Here is a 20,529-nt window from a genome sequence, read left to right as displayed (position 1 = left end):
ACACCATTCATCATAAACTATCACTCCTCCTTTCCCACCCCTATATAGCCTCCCATCTGTAACCACTAGTTTGTTTTCTATATCTGTGAGTCTGCTGCTTTTGTGTTATATTCACTAGTTTGTTGCATTTCTTATATTCCACGTATAAGTGATGTTATACAGTATTTGTCTTTCTCTGACTTATTTCACTTAGCATAATGGCCCTCCAAGTCCATCTATATTGCTGCAAATGGCAAAATTTCATTCTTTTTAATGGCTGATTAGTATTCCATTGTGTGTGTATATATATATATATTTTTTTTTTTTTGTCATCATTTTTATCCATTCATCTCTGAGGGACACTTAGGTTGTTCCCATATAATGGCAATTGTACTCTGTTTGCTCCTCTTGTTTTCAAAATTTCCCTCAGTCTTAAAGCACCTCCTACATCTCAGATGCTTTTGTAGTAGAACAAAGGCCTCCCACATAGATCCTCCAATCCCAGAGTTTTTGATTTTCTCTAGGGTCTTGTTTACTTATTTATTCCATATCTTGCATATTTAATTTTTGTTTTTTTCTCTACTAATTTTTTCTTGGCAGACCAAATACATTTGAAAACCAGGCAGCCTACCTAATCAAGACAGGGATACAGAGCTAAAGTCAGAGCTCCTGTACAAGGCCACAGAATGGACACCAGGTCAGGGCAATGAGTTTGAACAGAGGGAAGGAGAAAGCAGTGCTTAGTTGAAGGTCACTGGTCAGGGGACTTGGGGATCTGATCACAGGGAGGAAGCCATTAAGGGTGGTAAGCCCACTCAAACAGAAACAGGTGAGAGTGAAATTATTGTAATAAAAAATGAAGACTTGTTAACCAACATGATATATATGTGTAAAGGAGGAAGGATAAAAACAGTCCTGAAATTCTGACTGTAAGTGATTAAAAAAATAGGACCACTGATTTCAGGAGTAGAGTCTGGAGGGGAAGCAGATTTCGTGAGTGAAGCACAGCTGAGGAGACAACTTCATGCTTTTGAATCTGACCTACTGCATTCGTCCAGGCGATGTGTCTCCTTAGGTCAGAGCAGAGCTGGGAGTCAAAGCTGTGAGGTACAGAGGCAAGGGTCATACAGAAATCAGAGAGTGTGCGTGTTAGTCACTCAGTCATGTTCGACTCTGAGACCCCATGCACTATAGTTTTCCAGGCTACTCTGTCCATGGAATTCTCCAGGCAAGAATACCGGAGTGGGTAGCCATTTCCTTCTCCAAGTGAGCTTCCTGACCAAAGGATCGAACCCAGGTCTCCTACATTGCAGGCAGATTCTTTATCATCTGAGCTACCAAGGAAGTCTAGGGACTGAGTTAAAACAACTTGGGTTCAGACAGAACAAAGACCTCAGCATTTCACAATGTCATTTGTAAGCTTTTAATTCTTACTTTTTATTGATTTAAAGTGTTAGTCACTTGGCCGTATCCAACTCTTTGCAATCCCATGGACTGTAGCCCGCCAAACTCCTCTGTCCATGGAATTCTCCAGGCAAGAATATCGAAGTGAGTAGCCATTCCCTTCTCCAGGGGATCTTTCTGTCCCAGGGATCGAACCTGGGTTGCCTGCATTGCAGGCAGATCCTTTACCATCTTAGCCCCCATAGAAGCCCCTTATTGATTTTTAGCCTAATACACTTCTCCTTGTCTCTATTTAAAAAATTAGCAAATTGAGTGTACCTGAATAATTGCATGGAAGAAACAAATGCCGAATATTATTTGTCTCCATTTTCTTCCAAGTATATTTTCTTCAAAAAATGAAGGCATCATTTCGGTAAATGCTCGTCTGATATTTGCACGTAAACCTTTTGGAGGCTCATTGGTTACCTATATTTAGAGACACATGGCAGAGAGTGTGGTTGTACAGATTTGCATTTTTTCCAAATAACACATATAGCAGCCAGCGAGGGGATGCAGGTAACTGATGCCTGGGAGGCATTCCTGCCAGCTCTGTATCTCTCTCAGCCTTGGCCTCTGGAGAATAAGGGGTCCTCAGGCCTACAGTGGGTGGGTGAACCATCTCCGCAAGAACCTCAGGCCTTTCCATTTGGCGTCCATTTCTCTAACCACGGGCCAGAAAAGATGCTCAGGCCTTCTGCACTGGATTTTCTGGTCATCTCAATGTCCACCACCACCCCACACTTTGCCTTGATGGCATGGGGCACCAGGGAAGAGGCAGCCCTGGCTCCTGAGCAATTATTCATATGCAGAAGTGCGTGTTAGTCGCTCAGTCGTGTCTGACTCTTTGCGACCCCGTGGACTGTAGCCCAGCAGGCTCCTCTGTCCATAGCATTCTCCAGGCAAGAGTACTGGAGGGGCTTGCCATTTCCTTCTCCAGGTTCATATGCAGAGGCTTCCCATATATGGAAACTTTGATCCCTGATCGGGGAACTAAGATCCTGAATGCTGTGCAGCATGGCTAAAAAAAAAAGATGCCTCTAGGACTTGCCATAGGGTCTCCAGCCCTCAGCTTGAAGGTCTATTTTACTTAGTAAGTCTCTCTATCCAACTTTTCTGAATTATGTGAAAGATGATTGAGGTTTCAATCCATCAGCCATACTGCCTGTGGGCCTTCCTGTCTCCCGCATGCTGAAACATTTTCTTAACTCTGGGAAGGGTTCTATTCTCATCTCTCTTCATCCTAGACGTTTTCTTAAAGAGGGGAAGCAGGGAGGTGTTGAATGACTGGCAGAAGGGCACACAGGAAGGGCAATGGCCTGAGAAATTGTTTCCCTGCTCCCTCTCTGGTGAACGGACACTGACTCCCACCTCCCCACCTTGGCTGACTGAACCCTGACACAACCCTGCACAGGCCCAGTGGGCTGCCTGGCCCCACTCCGGGGAGCACCCTGAGGCCAATCATGTCACAGAGTGCAACCACGAACATATGTTACCTTGACCGAATTTTGAAGGACTGTCACAGGAAATGTATTACTAGGCATGGAACTTAAAAAAAGTCGAAATGTGTCCTTGATAACAACATCTGTTTAAAACAAAGACAAAAAGGAAAATGCTTAACTCAGTAATGTTTTTCTATAAGAAATAATTATTATAGGATAGAAAAAGATAAGCTCTGTTTAAGGACTAGTTTATCTTTTTAAGGATAAACTTTTTAAAGGTTATCTTTTTTTAAAATATTTGATGTTGTAAAGTGTTCTAAAATGGAGGTGAGGGGACACCTTCTAGAAGCTCTTCACCCAGGTGAGTCTGGCAGTCTGGATGTTGGCACAGTTGAGTGAAGAAATTAGGAACTTGTTCTATTCTTTTTTTTTTTTTTTTTTATTAATTATTTTGGCCGTGCTGGGTCTTCATTGCTGTGCACGGGTTTTCTCTAGTTGCAGCGAGTAGGGGCTACTCTCTGGTTGTGGTGTTCAGGCTCTAAAGCTCAAGGGCTTCAATAGTTGTGGTGCACAGGTCCACTTGCCGTGAGGTATGTAGAATCTTCCCGGACCAGGGAAAGAACTTGTGTCCCCTGCATTGGCAGGCAGACTCTTAACCACTGGACCACCGGGGAAGTCCAGGAATGTTAATTTTCAATGCTTGATAGAAATGTTAAGGATCATTCCTCTGAAATTAGTAATTTTTCAAATGAAAAAAAGGACAGTTACTCTCTTTATGCTTGTGAAGTTGTTTTAGTTTTTGTTTGTTGTTAGCCATTCAACTTAGGGAAAATTGCATGAAAATGATCAGAAAGCCTTATGGAGAATAAAGGAATGTGTTCCTTCTGCAGAGAAGAAGCAAAGGGAACTCAGTGAGCAGAGAAATGGAGAGACTTCACAGGTAGCATCAAGAAGTCAATATGCTTCCTTTCTGAGTTGTGGACAGAGAACCCAAGAAAGAACAAGCTGCATTCCAGTTTCAAAAGGCCAGAGCAGAACTTGGAAAACCACTGTTCCTGTCACAGGAAGACACAAGCATCATTCAAGGAGGCCTTTCTCGGCATTGGTCTCTAAGTACAAGTGATGGTGTTCCTCTGGCATGCTCCCCCTACCTCCTTAGGGGGAGCCCCCAGGCAGTAGCTGTTCCTTTTACCTGGAATACTCTTCCTTTAGACTCCCCAACTTTTCTCAAGTGTTGGTCAAATGCCATCTTCTCAAAGAGGTCTACCCAGACTACCCCATTTAAAACTGCTCTTTACCCTTCCTCCTTACTCCCATTCCACCCCAACCTTTCTGTTCCTCCTTACTTTACTTTTAATTTTTCCCAAAACACTGACCACATTCTATCATACCATATACATTACTTATTTGTTATGTGGTTTGTCTGTCTCCACTCACTAGCATGTAAGCTTGAGGAGGGCAGATGACTGTGGTTGCTTTGTTCACCAGTATGCCCTAAGTAGCTAGAACAGTGTGTGGTACACAGTAGGTTCTCGAATATTTATTAAATGAATGGCTGCAGATTAAAGTTGTATTTATGCTTCTTGGTTTAGTAATCTAAACTAATGAGCTACATTAAATAGCCAAGATTAAGTTAGTTCTAGTATTGTTCTAGTAAAGTTAATCCACTTTTTGGTGGACCAAAAAGTTCAAGGGAAGAACCCAAACAAACTTTTTGACCAACCCAATGCAATTCTATAGCAACATTAAAGTTGTTTCTATGGTAAAAAGTTTTTCAGTAATCATGTATGGATACGAGAGTTGGACCATTAAGAAAGCTGAGCACCGAAGAATTGATGCTTTTGAACTGTGGTGTTGAAGACTCTTGAGAGTCCCTTGGACTGCAATGACATCAAACCAGTCAATCATAAAGGAAATCAGTCCTGAATATTCATTGGAAGGACTGATGCTAAAGCTGAAGCTCCAATACTTTGACCACCTGATGTGAAGAACTGACTCATTAGGAAAGACCCTGATACTGGGAAAGATTGAAGGCAGGAGGAGAAGGGGACAACAGAGGATGAGATGGTTGGATGGCATCACCGACTTGAAAGACATGATTTGAGCAAGCTCTGGGAGTTGGTGATGGACAGGGAAGCCTGGCGTGCTGCAGTCCATGGGGTCGCAAAGAGTTGGACATGACTGAGCGACTGAACTGACTGACTGATTAGCACAGAAGTCAGACATCATAAAATCTTAGGGAAAAAGGCGAGGTTTAGAGAAGCATCTTAAAAATCCTTTTTTTTCTCTCATGACTGCAAAAGCATCAAGGATCTTAACATTCATAGACATCATAGAAATTTAGAACTGGAATAGAATAGAAATCATCTTAGTATGGGACTTGTAGCAATGGGGCTGTGTAGTCACTTTATTTCTGAGGAAACAGAGGCCCAGAGACGAGGTGTGATATATATAGTCAGGCAGTGGTGGGGGCCAAACTCTACTCAGGTCTTAGAATTTCTAGTCCAGAGGCTTTTTTCCCCTTTCTTTCTCTCTTTTTTCTTTCATTCACTTTCTCTTTTCAATTTTTAAAAATATTTATTTATTTATTTGGCTGCTCCTGGTCTTAGTTGTGGCATGTGGGATCTAGTTCCCTGACCAGGGGTCTAACCTGGGACCCCTGCATTGGGAGCATGGCGTCTCAGCCACTGGACCACCAGGGAAGTCCCTCCCTGAATGTATTTTATTTTATACTGGTTCAGGTTAAACGTTAGAACCCAAATGGTTATGTTAGTAAACAGTTGTAACAAGGACCAGAAGAGGATTTTTCTGTCCACTTAAGCATTTAAACTTCATCAACACCTTCTCTGGCTTCCGTGGCCCATCCAGCCTCCTTGTAGGTCTGGCAAGGTCATTGTGAAGGTGAATGACTGGTCCTTATTCAGAAGGCTCCCATAGTTCCTCTGCAGCAAACTGCTTTTTAGATGCCTTCTCTAGCATTTTTTCTTAATCATAATCCTAATCATCAGGATAAGGAATCTGATGATTCAAGTAGTAAACACCTTATCATTTTTCTTTACTTATTTAAATAGAAGTAAGTCACAGACCCGACAGGAAGCAAGCCATCTCTTGTTCATATTGCTTAGAGTGGAAAGAGTGGAGATTCCGGATGGCAGATGCTACAGACTTTGTCCTTGACGGAAGCAGTCTGTAGAAGGCAGGGCATGGGGCAATCAGGGAGTGAGGGATCTTTGGGGAAGGCTGCTAAGCCCTGTTGGTGGCTTGGTGACCAGTGCAGGCTGGCTGCTCTGTAAAGGAGAAGGTCTTCATCTTAATAGGCAACCATAAGGAAAGTCATCTGCATAGTTCTCACCTTTCTAGAAAGTCCTCTGTCAGGACACAAAGGAGGACCCCAGAGAAAAGGCCCTGGATATCACAGGTGGGCAGTTCTCTTCCATGACCTCCTGGGACAGTGAGGAAGTGTGCCCCACACAGCTTATTATCTATCATACAGTTCCTAAGGTTTCAACTATTTTTATCCTACTGAATAAAAATGAGTCAATTCCAACTCCACTTCTTCTCTCTTTGCAGTCCATTATACTTCCTTGAGTGGGAAAGAAAGCAGTGATAGTATAGTTAGTGATGGCAATTATGACTTATGTTGGGCACACCCGTGGGGGGGTGTGTGTCTATGAGACACATGTGAAAGTTAATTGTCATGTGGGTTATAGAGGATAAAAAGTGGTAAAACACCACCATGAGAATTGGTGTTAACTTGAACTCTGTTCCTGAACTTCTCTCATTCCGTAGTGAAAAATATAATTTTCTTCTTTTGTCCCAAGTCCATTTTCTATTTCTTTTTTAATTAATATCATGCTTAGATGTTATTTATTTTGAATTCAAATGGTCTCCCATAGAAGGTAACATGAAACAAAAATGACCCAGTTCATTGTACCCTCAACTTGGAGCCTGAACATTTTTATTTGAATCTGGGTCGTGTAACCTAACTAAACCCCTCTAGAGCTCAAATTTTTCCTTTTAATATAGGATAAAAAATGCCAATGATAATTATTATAAGGATTGGATTCAACAAGAAAGACCACATAAAAATGCTATTATTATATAAATGCTATATGCTCAACATACTTGAATCTGTGAAGGTTTTAATTAGCTCCTCCATTGCCAACATCCAAGAAACGGCAAGATGGCAGTTTTGCAGAAACACCCAGTTTCCTGATTTCATTGCATCTTTGATCATTCTTTCAGCAATGGGTCCTTGTCCTTGCCCCAGTGAAATTGACTGCACCCTGAATTCAAAAACAACAATGAAATGCTGTTTCACATTATTTTTAAGTAATGCAACTATTAACAAATGTAAATATGGTAGGCTTCTAGAATATGCATACATTTCAAATTCTCATTCTGATAGATGTAAAAATATTTTTTCTTATTTTCTTGTTTGTTTTTTTTTACTATAACACACAAAAGTGCATAAGACAAATATAGTTCTGTGTATACAAATATACAAATAAAAGTGCATAGAGGAAATAAACATCTGTGATTGAGAAGAGAACTTCCCTAACACCCCAGAGACATCTCTCCTATCTCCTTTCTATTCCAATCATCTTACCTTCCTCCATCCCAAAGGTACACTTTGTCCTGACTTCCAGTTTTTAAAAGCTTTTGAAAACCCAAAGTCTAACATATATATAAAAGTACACAAATCATTAGTGTTTAGCTTGATGAATTCTCTCAAAGAGAATGTACACAAGAACCACCACCCAGAGCAAGAAAAAAGAGAACATTACTAGTACCCTGTCAATTAGTATCCTCCCTTTGTCTCAAAGGCAACAATTACTTTGAATTCTAACACTGTAGATTAATTTTGCTTGTTTTTGAATTTATATAAATGGAATCATAAAGTATATATTTATGTTTGGTCTATTTCAATCAACATTATTTCTTCAGATTAATTCATATTACTGTGTGTCATTCATTTTCATCGCTGTATAATATTCTACTGAATGCTTACATCACAGTTTATTCATCCATTCTGCTCTTGCTGGACATTTGAGTTACTTCTGGTTCTTGGCTATTAAAACAATGCTGCAATAGCCATTCTCACAGATGTCTCTCGGCATACATGTGTACTCCATTTTGTTGTGTGTATTCCTAGGAATGGAACTGCTGTTTGACAGAGTATGTGTATGCTTAAATTTTTTATAATATCAAACTGTTTTTCAGAGTGATGCCATCATTCCACACTTGTACCAGCAATGGGTGAGCGTACTTATTTTTCCACAACTTTGCTAACACGTGATAGATATATAATGGTATCTCATTGAGGTTTTAAGTTATTTCCCATTTTCATAGGTTTATTTATTGGGCTTTGGATCTTTGCTTTTATATTCTTCTCTCCTCTTTTTCCCTACTGGTTCACCTGTCTTTTTTCTTATTGATTTCTAAGAGTTCTCTACATTGGATATACACTCTTTGTTATTATTATTTTTTTGTTGTCTTCATAGTTTTGCCTTTTCCAGAATGTCATATACTTGAAACCATCCAGTATATATATCCTTTTCAGATTGGCCTCTTTCACTTAGTAATATGCATTTAAAGTTCTTGCATGTCTTTTCATGGCTTGATAGGCTTATTTCTTTTTAGCACTGAATAGTATCCATTGTGGGCTTCCCGGGTAGCTCAGCTGGTAAAGAATACACCTGCAATGCAGGAGACCCTGGTTCAAATCCTGGGTCAGAAAGTTCACCCGGAGAAGGGATAGGTTACCCACTCTTGTATTCTTGGGCTTCCCTGGTGGCTCAGATGGTAAAAGAATCCACCTACAATGCAGGAGACCTGGGTTCGATCCCCAGGTTGGGAAGAGCCCCTGGAGGAGGGAATGGCAACCCACTTCAGTACTCTTGCTTGGAGAATCCCCATGGACAGAGGAGCCTGGTGGGCTATAGTCCATGAGGTAGCAAAGAGTCGGACTTGACTGAGCGACTAAGCACAGAAAGCACAGCACAGTATCCATTGTATGGATACACCACAGTTTATTCATCCATTCATCTACTGAAGGACATCTTCATTGCTTCCAAGTTTTGGCAATTATGAATAAAGCTGCTATGCATTTAATGTAGGCTCTAGTATAACGTAGGTTCTTGGGTGAACATAAGTTCTTAACTCCTTTGGGTAAATGCCAGATGGCTGATCATATGAAACACAAAACTGTCTTCCAAAGTGGCTGTACCATTTTATATTATCACTAACAATGAATGAGAGTTTCTGTTGCTAGTATGCATTAATGCAATCTATTTTATGTCCAGTAACCTTGCTAAATCCACTAAAAATTAAGATACATTTTATCAGAGTAGAAGAATGTCCTATTCCTGTTTTTCTCTTTTTAAGACATGATTTCCAGATTCTTGCTTTATTAGGACATTTCCCACCATGAATTCACGTTGAATTTTAACAGACGCTTTTTCTGCATATATTGAATTAATAGTTTTTCTTCTTTAAGGATATTTTGCCATTACTCTTTCAATGTGGTGAATTAAATTAATTTATTTTCAGTATTTTAATGCTTACATTACTGAAATAAATCCAGCATTCTGGGAAGGTTTTTAATAATGAATTCAATAAAAAGTTATTGAACTATTTAGATATTAAAATTATTCTTATTAGTTTTTTAAAGCTGTGCTTTTGGAGGAGTTTTCCTGTTTATCAACATTTTCAAATTCATTGGCAAAGTTTTCTTTTTAAATAATATGCTTTTATGATTATTTTAATGTCTGCAGGTCTGTAGTGATATTCTCTTACTCATTCATGATATAGGTTTTTTGAATTTCTCTGTTTCTTTCTCTCTGTATCAGCAGCTTCAGCAGAGATTTATATTTTATTAAATTTTTCGAAAATGCAACTTCTGTTCTTTTAGATCTTGTCTATTGAATGTATGTTTTCTGTCACTAGTTTCTGCTCTTAGCTTATTATTTTTTCCTTCTATTAGAGCTTAACAACTAAGTTTTAGATTGCCTAATTTTTCTTAGTGGGAATATCAGCCTGAGTTCTTAGTCTGACATTTCTGGAACCAGAAGTCATTACATATGTATAAATTTACACTAAGTGTCTTATTTCTAACCCCCCTTGGTTTTTAATAGGTTATACTGTTTTTGTCATTGTCCATTTATTGGAAAATTTCCAGTATGATTTCCCTTTAACAAACAAGCTGTTCAGAAGAACATGTTTTTGCTTTCCAAATATTAAAAAAATTAACTTTTAAGATTTCTAAGACTTATTGTGGTCAGGGAGTAAGTTTTATTCTTTTTGAAACACCTATCTCTTAGAAAATCATTAATTTTATAAATACTGCATATGTATTTGAAGATCTTGTATTTGTTTTATTTGTTGAGTATAGATTAAGGCTCTTCATTTCACTATTAATTTCATCAGCCAAGTATTTTACCCTTATAACACCTTTATAACCTTTATAACAAAAGGTTATATCACCTTTATAACAAAAGTTATAAAGTTAATATAAGTATCTATGTACCCATACCCAGCTTCAGAAGTAAAACATTATCCATATGATCTGAGCTTGCATTATGCCCCTCCCTGTTCACTTTGTTTATTACCCAAACTTCACCTTCCACAAGGTCACTGCTGTCCTGGACTTGGTGTAACTTTTGTATTTTTCTTTATACTATTATTGCAAAAATGTGAATTCATAAACAGTATATAATATATATCTGTTTAATAATTTTATATGATTTATCAAACTTCTCCAATATTATATAATTTTTGCACAACCTAATTTATTTTGCCCAATATTAGTTTGTGTGACCCATCCATATTAACAAACATAGTCCTTTTATTTTCATGGCTATAATGCATTATATTCAATTTTATGAATATGCCACAATTTATATAGTTTTTTAAGATGGACATTTTGGTTGTTTCCAGGTTTTTTTTGTTGTTGCTATTATAAACATGTTTCTATGAATGTTCCTGAATATGGCTCTTTGCCCATCCGTGACTGACTTTGAACATGCAAATTCAGTAGTGAATTGTTGGGATATGGGGGATGCTCTCTGCAACTCTGATATACTGCTAATTTCTCTTCAAAATGATTTTAACTAATTTTTCATTTCCACTTGCAATATGAATATTTCTATAGCTCCCTATCTTTGGCACGATTTTGCTAATTTGGTGAGTATGAAATATCTTAATGGCTTTAACTTATTGTTTCCTAATTACTAGTGAGGTTGGACTGGGTCATATGGTACCCAGACATTAAGTCAAACATCATTCTGAATGAGTCTGTGGGGATGTTTCTGGGTGAGATTAATATTTGAATCAGCAGACTGAGTAAAGCAGATTTTCCTCCTTAATGTAGATGGGGCCCACCCAATCAAGTGAAGACTTGAACAGAACGAAAAGGTTGAGGAAGAGGGAACTCCTTCAGCCTGACTGAGTTGGGTCATTGTATTTCTTTGCCTTTGGATTCAAATGAAAACACTGACTTTTCTTGGGTCTTGAGTCTGCTGCTTTCAGATTGGGACTTGTATCATTATTACTTCTGGTTTTCAGACCTTTTGACTTGGACTAGAAGTATACATTGACTTTCCTGTGTTTCTCTCTTGCTGACTGCATATTTTGGAGATTAGCTTCCATAATCATGTAAGCCAATATCTCATTTTATGTACAATATATATACACACATATATAGCATAATACAGTCAAGGCCATGGTTTTTCCAGTAGTCATGTACAGGTGTGAGAGTTGAACCATAAAGAAGACTGAGTGCCAAAGAATTGATGCTTTTGAACTGTGGTGCTGGAGAAGACTCTTGAGAGTCCCTTGGACTGCAAAGAGAGCAAACCAGCCAACCCTAAAGGAAATCAACCCTGAATATTCATTGGAAGGACTGATGCTGAAGCTGAAGCTCCAATATTTGGACACCCTATGCAAAGAGCTGACTCATTGGAAAAGACCCTGATGCTGAGAAAGATTGAGGGCAGGAGGAGAAGGGGATAGCAGAGGATGAAATGATTGGATGACATCATTGAATAGATATGAGTCTGAGCAAACTCCAGGAGATAATGAAGGACACAGAAGCCTGCATGCTGCAGTCCATGAGGTTGCAAAGAGTTGGACATGATGGAACAACTGAACAACAACAACAATAGGGTAATATATATATGTTATTTGCATAATATATATAATTTGTATTATATGTGTGTGTATATATATATCCATATATATCTGTTTCTCTAGAGAAGCTTGACTAATAAAGATTGTTGTTGTTTAGTTGCTCAGTTGTGTCTGACTCTTTGAATTTCAAAGAACAGGTGGAATTCATTGTCTTGTAATCTCCATGCAAGGGCCTATCAGAGCTGGAGATTACCTCCTAGATATGAGACCCCTACTCTCCCCTGCTATCCCATGGTCTTGTGTACTTTCCTACCCATCAGAACACCATCTTGGGGAGGACTGGGGAAAGAAAGAGTCAGGAAGACTGAGTTTTTATGAGAAAGGAGTCAAAATAGCTTACACTGGAGAGATTTAAGTCTGAAGAAAATATAATATTGTAAATTCACAAGTTTAAACTTCCCCATCCCTTTCTTACTCAGCAGAATAGAGGCTCAGGAGAAAGAAGAGATTAATAATACAACCTAAAGAGCTATGGGATTTTTTTGTACATTTGAGCATAAGGTGTAAACTACAGTCCTTTTACAGTTACATTAAAATAATGTCTTAAATAGCAAATGTTTTAATCATTATTTCATTAATTATGCTTCAATATTTAAACAATGTCCCCTTTGCTCAAATGAAGTTTACATCTGCTTTTATGAATTTACTACCACTTTAATCACATGCATAGCTAACTATTAAAGCATTTTAACTTATTTAGTAAGGGATATCTGAATTAGGAATTCACATTCCACAGAGGGAAGGAAAAAAAAGGCAAATTTTAACTAGGCGATGTTCATATGAATGATTAAAACTGCACAATGTGACCTTACCTTTCTGAATATCCACTCTCCCGGGCAAACCTCTGAAACGCACCCATGGGATCTGAGCCTGTGCTTAAGATAAATACCAGAGGAGTGGTGTATGACATGTCTTGATACAGAGTGGGCAGGTCCACAGGTGGTGTCTCTATAAAGGCTTTCCCAAGATTTTCTATTACAAAGTCTGTAAGAGCAAAAACCACCTGAAAGTTGAAAGAAAAATCATTAAAAGGCTACTGGATGAGGATCCATTTCAACATAGTATCGGAAGCTCTAACCAGAGCCATTAGGCAAGACAAAGAAGTAAGGCATCCAAATCAGAAAGGAAGAATTAAAAATGTCCTTATTTGCACATGATATGATCTTATAGAGTCAATCCTCGAACAACATGAGTTTGACCCAAGATATGGGTTCATTTTCATTTTTCTGCATATGAATATCCAATTTGCCCAACACAATTTATTGAAGAGACTATGCTTTCCGATTCTGTTTCCTGTACTGGCTATACCAATTTACATTCTTGCTTACACCACTCATAAAAATCAACTCAAAATGAATTAAAAATTTAAATATAAGACCCAAAACCATAAAACTCTTAGAATAAAACAAAAGGGAAAGGCTCATTGACGTAGCTTTTGGCAACAAGATTTTGGATATGACACCAAAAGCACAAATAACAAAAGCAAAAATAAGCAAGTGGGACTATACAAAATGAAAAAACTGCTGTGCAGCAAAAGAACCAACCAACAAAATAAGAAGCAACCTATGGAATGGGAGAAGGTATCTTCAAGCCATACATATAATAAGATGTTACAATCCAAAAATATATAAGAAATTCATGCAACTCAATAGCAAAAAAATCCAATTAAAAAATAGGCACAAGATCTGAATAGGCACTTTTCCAGAAAAGACATATATCTGCCTGCTTAGCATCATTAATCATCAGGGAAATGTAAATCAAAATCACAATAAGATATCATTTCATACCTGTTAAAATGACTATTATCAAAGAGACAAGGAATAAATGTTGGTGAGGATCTGGAGAAAAGGGAACCCTTAGGCATCGTTGCTAGGAATGTAAATTGATGTCTCCACTATGAAAAACAGTATTTATATTTTGCAAAAAATTAAAACCAGAACTACCATATGATCCAGCACTCACAATTCTGGGTATTTATCTCAAGAAAATGAAAGCAATAACTTGAAAAAAATACATGCACCCCCTTGTTCACTGCAGCACTATTTACAATAGCCAGGACATGAAAACAACCTGTATCTATCAATGGATTAATAAATAAAGTAAATGTAATACACACACACACACAGGAATATTATTCAGTCATAAAAAAGAATGAACTCTTGCCATTTGCAACAACATGAATGGACCTTGAGGGCATTATACTAAGTGGAATAAAGCAGACAGAAAAAAACCAAACATATTATCTTTCATATGTGTAATCTTAAAAATAGCAACAACAAGGCAAAAAAGTCTTTGATATAAATCACAACAATATCTTTTTTGACCCAACTCTTGCAATAATGGAAATAAAAATAAAAATTAACAATTGGGACCTAATTAAACTTAAAAGCTTTTGCACAGAGAAGGAAACTATAAATAAAATGAAAAGACAAGCCTCAGAATGGGAGAAAATAATTGCAAGTGAAACAATTGACAAAAGACTAATTTCTAAAACATACAAGCAGCTCATGCAGCTCAATATCAGAAAAACAAACAACCCAATCAAAAAGTGGTTGAAAGACCTGAACAGGCATTTCTCTAAAGAATACATACAAATGGTTAACAAACATGACAAGATGCTCAATATCACTCATTATTAGAGAAATGCAAATCAAAACCACAATGAGGTATCACCTTACGCGGGTCAGAATGGCCACCAACAAAAAATCTAAAAAAAAAATAAATGCTGGAGAGGATGTGGAGAAAAGCTAAGCCTGTCACACTGTTGGTGGGGATGTAAATTGATACAGCCACTAAGAACAGTATGGAGATTCCTTAAAAAGCTATGAATAGAACTACCACATGACCCAAGAATCCCAGCACTGGACATACACACTGAGAAAACCATCATTTAAAAAGATACATGAACCACAATGTTCACTGCAGCACTATTTACAATCGCCAGGACATGGAAGCAACCCAGATATCTTATCAACAGATGAATGGATAAAGACGTAGTGGTACATATATACACAGAATATTACTCAGCCATAAAAAGGAATGCATTTGAGTTAGTTCTAATGATTTGGATGAACCTAGAGCCTGTTACACAGCATGAAATAAGTCAGAAAAAGAAAAATGAATATCGTATATTAACACATATATATGGAATCTAGAAAGATGGTACTGATGAACCTATTTGCAGGGCAGAAATAGAGATGCAGACAGAAAACAGACTTGTGGACAATGAGGGAGGAGAGGGTTGGATGAATTGAGAAAGTAGCATTGAATCATATACATTGCCATGTGTAAAACGGATAGCTAATGGGAGATTGCTATATATCACAGAGAGCTCAACACTGTGTTCTGTGACAACCTAGAGGAGTGGGATGGGGTAGGGGGTAGGAGGGAACTTCTGCAGGGGAGATATATGTATACTTATACCTGAGTTGTGTTCTTGCGTGGCAGAAGCCAACACAACACTGTAAAACAATTACCCTCCAATTAAAAATAAATTTAAAAAAGAGCAACAACAACAACAAACTCTTGGATACAGAGTACACACTACTGTTTGCCAGAGAGGGGAAAATGGATGCAGAGGGTGAAAAGCTAAAAATAAAAAATAAATGTAAAAAATAAATGTGTGTGTGTGAGAGAGAGAACACACTTCATTTTCCAAGACTGAGATTCTTAACTAGAATCACATAATCATACATGGAATAATATTTGTGTATTTTCTAAGAAGGCTTGCAACTTTCATCATATTCTCCAAAGGGTCCAAGAGACAAAAAAAAAACAAAAACAAAAACAAAAAAACTCTCAACATTGTAAATCAACCACACTCCAATAAAAAATTAATTAAAAACAAACAAAAAAATCCTTGTCCTCAGGCTGACCTGGATTTCATGACTGGGAGGGGTAGGAAATCATTTTCTACCAAGCCCCTTTGCTTCTCCCCTCTCCAAGCCTAGGTGGTGCCTGAGGGGGAGTGACTCCGCCCACTTCTGGTGCAGGGCTCGAGTCCATTTCTCATTCTATTTATTTCTTATTTGTTGGTATGATACAGGAAACGATTTATATGAGAAGTTGAGACTATCACCTCTTCAAAGAGGTCCTCCTTGGCTTCCTACTCTAGTTTCCACTCTACTACTTTTATTGAAACTTCTGTTTCATGTCCTTCCAAGAACTTTTTGCAAGCAGAAAGTATTTTATTCTTTCTGTCCCTTCTCTCTCCCACTAGAATACAAGCCTTTGGGAGTAATTTTTCTTTTTCATAAGAAAAAAGAATTTTTTATTTTTCACAATTGTATCCTCAGTGCCTGGAATACAGCAATTACTCACCAAGGTATTTGTTAAATATTTTATGGACAGAAGCTGAGGGACAGGTACTGGTCTTCAAATGACAGAAGGTGAGTCTTAGGTCTTTCCTGAGTCTGATCTTCTCTGGACCAGAGAAATGGGAATATTGGCTGTGAGACAAGGCCCCATAGCAGGTGGAATCTTGCATGGATGTAGCCCACCAACATCTGTTCTCTTCCCTAGAACTCTTGTGTAGTCATATTTCTACTGCATGATGCAATTTTCCTATCCATAACTGAATGGACCAGGAACAAAACTTAAGTTGAGCTGGACCAATCAGAATCTCTCTCTTGAGAATTTGAAACTAGAGGAACAATTTCATTGAGAGTTGAATGCTATCAGTGGCAATACTACAGAGTTATGTTCAGTGAGTTGCCCAGTGAGCTGCTCCTCCTGAAGTGCGATTAACTGGCTTTTCCTCAAATTTAATGAGCTACCCCAGTATCCTTTTATTTTAATATATCCTTTTTAGTCTTGAACTTATAAAATTTGTTATCTATAGTTATAACCTTAAGAACCTTAGCTCATATACAGAGACACAGAACCTGAAAAAAAACAACAAAAATTTCCCATAGTCTAGAATTTTCTAGCCTATGTCTCAATCTTTAAAACTCCTTCTTTGGGATTACTGCTGTTTAATCATGCTTTCATCTTTGTCAGTATCCGACCTGGTAGCAACTGTCCCATATCCACTGAAGACTTGCCACCTAACTTATAGCTTCCTCTCCATTTATGTCTGTTCCAGTGATTTATCAACTGTGTCTCAGGCATTGTCTTGTCATCATCTGGGGTGACACAACCCAGGTTCAGGGTCCAGAAGGACCTCCCACAGCCTAACTGTACAGTGCCTTGGCCTCAAACTCTAGTGCACATCATCTCATCACTTTTTCAGTCACCCATACCTATGGCCACCCTCAGGACATGGTCATCACTTGGAACTTCTCATTAGAAGTTTTAAGCTCAACTTGATCACAGCCTCTCCTGTCCTTCTAACTGTGCTACATTCCTAGTCCAACTACATTTGCTTCCAAAGAAACTTTCAAGGTTTTCCCTCTTCTCCCAGTCTATAAGCTTTTTCTTAGAGCTCTTCCCCTTTATAGAACTACTTTTACCAACAGTCTCAATGACCTTCTATCTTCTATTCATCTATTGCAAATATTGGTAGCCCAGGCCAATCCCACAGCCTTTCTGTTTTCCTAAAGAGATGGTAGAAAATCCTACAGTATAGCCTCAACATCTCCAAACTACGGTTTGTCTTTCTCCAGTGCATTTTCTTTCTCCCATTTCTCATTGAACACCCTCCATTCATTACAATCTGTTGATAATTCTTGCTGTATTGAAACACTACACCTACTTGGTTTCCACATCATTTCTTTCTCCTGGTGTTCTTCTTGCCCCTCTGCCTCTTCCTTCTCAAGGGCTCTTCATCCTTTCTCTTTGTCTTTTCAAAGTTGGTGCTCCTCAGGGTTTCATCCTTTGCCCATCTGTCCTCTTAACCTGTTATTCCTCTATGATTTTAACAACTCCTGTGGTTTTACTTTCCAACTCAATGTTAATGACTTCCCAATCTCTATTTTTTAAGCTATATTTCTCTCTAAAGTTTTCTACCCAGATATTAATTGGTCCCCAGACTACTATACAATTTGATATTGGTAGATACTGCAGACTCAGTGACCCCTTTATCTGACATGTTTCTCCTTTCACATTTTCTTAGTTGTTGATGCAACTCTCCCCTTTAGCACCCATGCAAAACCCAGGAACTATACTAGTTGCCCCATCTCCACATCCCCCTCCATCTCTTTAATCTACTACCTCTATCTTAATTCTGGTTGTCATATTTTAAAACAATTTTTATTGAAGTACAGTTGATTTACAATGTTTTATTAGCTTCAGGTGTACAGCAAAGTGAATTTTATATATATATATATATGTGTGTGTGTGTGTGTGTGTGTGTGTGTGTATCTCCATTCTTTTTCAGATTCTTTTCCCATATAGCTTATTACAGAATATTGAGTAGAGTTCCCTGTGCTGTACAGTAGGTCTTTGTTATCTAGTTTACATATGGTAGTGGGTATATATTAATCCCAATCTCCTAATTTATTTTTTCCTCCCATGTTTCTCCTTTGGTAATCATATGTCTGATTTCAAGACATATGAGTCTGTTTCTGGTTTGTAAACAAGTTCATTTGTATCACATTTTTTATTAGATTTCACATATAAGTGATATCATAGGATATTTCTCTTCTCTGTCTGATGTAACTTCACTTAATATGATAATCTCTAGGTCTATCCATGTTGCTGCAAATGGTGCTATTTGCAAGCTGCCATAATTTCTTACATAATTATGTCAACCATCTTCAAACTGGGTCTTGGTGACTATGGTTTTTTTTCTGTTCAAATGCCTCCTTCCCATTGCTGCCAAGTTCTGAAAGGCCCACCAGTCCCCTGCTAACACCATCCAGCAGAGCCCTGACCTCCCTGGCAGGAAGCACAAGTTTCCCATGGCAACATTAAAGAAGTTCCTCCAGGTCCCTGGATGACTCTCCAGCCTTTTCCCTCATCATTTCCTGTATAAAATATTGTGCTCTATTAATAACACAAAGTCTCCATTTCTTATTAACAACACAAAGTCACAAACCACTTTCCAAATTTGGCCGTTGTTACTTTCTAAACAATCTAATCATTCCATGAATCATAACTGTCTGGTGAGCTTTAGCAGAAATAATTATAACACAGTTCTTTAATGAAAAATATCCTACCTTTTCTTCTTTACAGCATTTAATAAGGATTAACTTATGGAAAGAACTTAGTTCTGGATGCCAAAAATTATAGCTTGTGGGCACCCTTTCCGTTGTTATGAGTTGATCACTCTCCATTTTAGAATAGGCGTCCCAATCAGGTGGGTTAATATAAGTCTCAAAAGACCCTGGAAACACAATTTTAAAACATGCTTTAATTACAGTGGCTATGACTGTGATATTAAGTAAATGTGTGTGCTTAGTTGCTCAGTTGTGTCTGACTCTTTGCGACCCTTGGGACTATAGCCTGCAGGTTCCTCTGTCCATGAGATTCTCCAGGCAAGAATACTGGAGTGGGTTGCCATTTTCTCCCCCAGAGGATCTTGCTGACCCAGGAATCGAACCCACATCTCCTGTGTCTTCTGCGTTGCAGGTGGGCTCTGAGCCATTGGGGAAACCCATTAGTAAGTATATTTGGTAAGGAAAAAATTTCTATGTTTACTATCAGTTTTTTATATAACTGCAAATGTAAATATATTAATCTCCCTCTACCCAACCTAATTAGGAAATACTGAATTCAAAATTTGATTAGAAAATGAATTCAAACCACTTACAAAACATGAAGCTAAAACAAATGACAGAGAAGTTACAAATTAAAGGATGCATAGAGATATATCAATCAAATGTGAGAAAAAAAAACAACTCTAAGTGATAAGAAGTGATAAGAGTAACACTGGATATATCAGAATTCAAGGCAAACATAATTAAATGGGACAAAATAGGTCAAGTTATATTAATTACATGGAGAAGGCAATGGCAACCCACTCCAGTACTCTTCCCTGGAGAATCCCAGGGATGGAGGAGCCTGGTGAGCTGCCGTCTATGGGGTTGCACAGAGTCGGACATGACTGAAGCGACTTAGCAGCAGCAGCAGCATATTAACTACAATACAAACTCAATAATAAAAATACAGTAAAATAAATCAATATGTGTCAGACAATAGCATAAAAATACATCAAACTATCACTGCTGGGACTTCCTTGGTGGACCAGTGTTAAGAATCCGCCTTCCCATGCAGGGGATGTGGGTTTCATCCACGGTTGGAGAACTAAAGTCCCACATGCCAAAGGGCACCTAGGCCTGAGTGCTGCAACTAGAGAAAGCCCGAGTGCCACAACAAAGACCCAGTGCAGCCCCACCCCCAAAAAAGCCCCCAGAACCCGCATCACTGCTGGAGGCAGAAGAAAAAGCAGAGAAAAACATCGCAGTGATAGAAAATAACACAATTATTAGTGTGAGACAGATGAAGCAAATAAAATATTCAGGCATATATACTTTTTTACCATATAAATAACATATGAATAAACTGTGTATTATATATGAGTCCTGAAGAATTGATGCTT

The 20,529-nt window shown here is 38.1% G+C and overlaps 1 protein-coding gene across 1 annotated transcript in view; it reads right to left on the bottom strand.

The window, feature by feature from the left end:
- Positions 1-20,529, bottom strand: part of DNAH6 (dynein axonemal heavy chain 6) — a 281,257-nt gene that overhangs the window by 39,663 nt on the left and 221,065 nt on the right. The window contains exons 63-67 of the mRNA XM_081596922.1: positions 19,148-19,314; positions 12,863-13,053; positions 6,987-7,147; positions 2,916-3,004; positions 1,702-1,848 (exon numbers count right to left, since the gene is read on the bottom strand). Coding sequence (XP_081453048.1) covers positions 1,702-1,848; positions 2,916-3,004; positions 6,987-7,147; positions 12,863-13,053; positions 19,148-19,314 — 755 coding nt within the window. The remainder of the gene's footprint in view (positions 1-1,701; positions 1,849-2,915; positions 3,005-6,986; positions 7,148-12,862; positions 13,054-19,147; positions 19,315-20,529) is intronic.

This window comes from Giraffa tippelskirchi, chromosome 4 (genome assembly GCF_054371585.1).
Source record: "Giraffa tippelskirchi isolate mGirTip1 chromosome 4, T2T-mGirTip1v1.2.pri, whole genome shotgun sequence".
In the NCBI taxonomy this organism is placed as follows: domain Eukaryota; kingdom Metazoa; phylum Chordata; class Mammalia; order Artiodactyla; family Giraffidae; genus Giraffa; species Giraffa tippelskirchi.
Note: the sequence above shows the minus strand (reverse complement) of the source record. Positions and strands in the feature narration are given on the sequence as shown.